The sequence below is a fragment of the Penaeus vannamei genome, chromosome 31 (genome assembly GCF_042767895.1).
Source record: "Penaeus vannamei isolate JL-2024 chromosome 31, ASM4276789v1, whole genome shotgun sequence".
Classification (NCBI taxonomy): Eukaryota; Metazoa; Arthropoda; class Malacostraca; order Decapoda; family Penaeidae; genus Penaeus; species Penaeus vannamei.
The window spans coordinates 12,049,586-12,052,085 of record NC_091579.1 but is presented as its reverse complement, the minus strand read 5'-3'; the positions used below and the strand labels follow the sequence as shown (position 1 = coordinate 12,052,085).

Sequence of the window (2,500 nt, the reverse complement as noted above, 5' to 3'; positions counted from 1 at the left end):
TGTGTGTGTCTTTTTGTTTGTGTGTATGTTTTTTATGTGTGTATGTATGCATGTATGTAAATAAGTGATGGGCGCGTTCTTAATTCTCTGCTTCTCTACATAAACAGAAGGCTTATCTTGATACGCATTGCCAGCGCATCTCCAAATCGCCTGTGTGATAATGTGGGATAATAGAGAGGGTATAAATAGAAAAAGCTAATGTGAGGCCAAATAGGAGGAAATAACAAGCATTCCTCAAATAAAGAGCAAGGTATTGGAGGCCGAGTCACTGTTACCGGATGACGCAATCGCTCTTCGCAGTTATGTCACACTGTCCTCATACCGTCTGCGTCGTTCCGTTGGCAAGGGCGGCGGTTTATGCCAACGGAAAAGAGGTCCCAACGGCCGAGGGCGAAGTGGAAGGCCGTTGCAGCCCTCAAGCGCAGTCAGCTGTTGTTGCAGGGCTGAGGGCGAGGTGGAGTGATGCCGTCGCAGTCTTCAATCTCATTGTTGCAAGACTTGATTGGTTCCCAGAGGTCGCGTGCCGAGGCGGCGAAGGCGGGGTCCTTAACTCAGTCGTCCCTCGAGACGTGCTGGTGACGGCGACGCTCTCAGGCGCTGGCGTGCACGCGAGCCCCGCCATGCTTCGCCCTCCGCCGTCGCCCCGCGCCCCTCGCGTCATTCTGGCCCTCGCTAGGCCGCCGGGGAGGAACCTCGCCGCCGAGTGCCACTGGGGGGCCGGATGGGTCACCGCCACCATCGCCAGCAGGAGGGCGAGGGTCGTGTGCTCGCCCTTCGCCCGGAGAGCCCTGTCCCTCGGCAGGGGCATCCAGCCGCCCACGGGTTCGTAATGCGGTGGTCTCGAGTCCCCCTGCGGGATACCTTTCTGCCTTGAGTCATGAGTGCCTGCCTGTGCCTTCGTCCGCGCCTGCTTTGGCGCCGCTTGCCTTCGCTTGCCTGTGCCCCTTCCTCAGCCCCGGGCACGTGCTGCTCAGTGTCGAAGGTCTCAACCAGCAGTCACGTGACCCTCCTGTCATGCGACCCTGCCATCATTTCGTTGCCTGCATGGTGAGTGCGTTCGCGTCAGACACCGCTTATCGGGGAGTCCGTTGGTAAACATTTCTATCAAGGAAGTCCCGAGGGAGTCTGCGCCCCATTACACCAACAGGAAAAGGAAGAGCTATTTTTGCCTCGGCTTTCGTGTGAGCGTCGGCGGCGTCCACCATGCCATACGAGAGGAATAATAACGTTAACAAACCTTGCGCCTCGCTCATCAACGTGCCTGATAACAGTGACGTCAGCGGCAATCTTCCAGCCATTTCGCTCGTGTCGTTAAGAGCTAATAACCCTGCTTTATAGGCTCTTTGCATAATAAAGGGATATGGCAAACGCTTAACGATGACTCACACAGCCGAAAGAGACTAAGGTCACAAGCACTAACCTGTGCGAGACACGATAAACGTATTATTTTTCTCCTATCCTTTTACTCGTGTTTACATCCTTGCTCAAGAACGCAAATTTGAAAGAGGGCGTTTAGATATTTGAATCGACTGGTGGGGATCATAGGACCACACTTTCAGTACCACAACATGTATTATGGAGTCTTTCAATGCCACACCTTATATAATGAAGAAGTTTTTCAATGCCTTATCTTAAGTGACGAAGGAGTATCAATGCCTTATCTCATATAATGAAGGAGTCTTTTAATGCCATATTTTTTATAGTGAAGGTGTCTTTCAATTGCATATCTTATATGATGAAGTTTTTCAATATCATATCTTACATGATGAAGGGACTTTCACTACCATAGTTTATGTAATGATGGTTTCTTTCAATACCATATTTTATATGATAAAGGAATCTATCGATGCCTTATCTCATATAATGAAGGAGTGTTTCTGTGCCATAGTTTCTATAACGAATGTGTCTTTCAATACCATATCTTCTATGAGGAAGTTTTCCAATACCATATCTTATGTTTTCCAATACCATATCTTATACAACGGAGGCATATCCGGATTCCTTCATTACCTTAAGATATGCTAGGATAGACCCAAATGGTATCAACAGTTCTCCGTCTGGCATACCTGAGTTGCGGGTATATGAATGCCATTTGTTATAAGTGTCCTCGGAATGCGATATATTAGGAGTGGTAGAACATATGTGCTATAGAAGGAGCTTGGTTACGCCAGATGTTTATTTTTAGCAAAGGCTTTTTGATTCGGTTATTGGAGGTAATTGTCTCATAGTAGCAGTAGTTGTAGTAGTGGGAGTCGTAATAGTAGTAGTCGTAGAACTAGTAGTAGTCGTAGTAGTAGTGGGAGTCATTGTTCTTGTTATTATTGCAAGATATGAACAGGGAACAGTAGATGGACAAGGAGAAATAGTAGTAGAAGAAGAAAGATGAAAAAGAAAGGGAAGAAGGATATGATGATAAAGAATAAGAATGAAAAGAAAGTAAAAATCAAAGAGAGGTAAAAACGAGAAAGGAAGCAAGAAAAACATTAAAAATGAAATCAAA

General features: G+C 47.0%; 1 protein-coding gene across 5 annotated transcripts in view; it reads left to right on the top strand.

Moving 5' to 3' along the window:
- Positions 1–2,500, top strand: part of wake (wide awake) — a 536,842-nt gene that overhangs the window by 463,125 nt on the left and 71,217 nt on the right. The window contains exon 1 of one of the 5 annotated variants that reach the window (XM_027350616.2): positions 292–822. The exons of the other annotated variants lie outside the window; for them this stretch is intronic. Within the exon in view, the coding sequence (XP_027206417.2) occupies positions 303–822 (520 nt within the window). The 5' untranslated portion in view covers positions 292–302. Of the gene's footprint in view, positions 1–291; positions 823–2,500 lie in introns of those variants that run through there. 5 annotated transcript variants of the gene reach the window in all.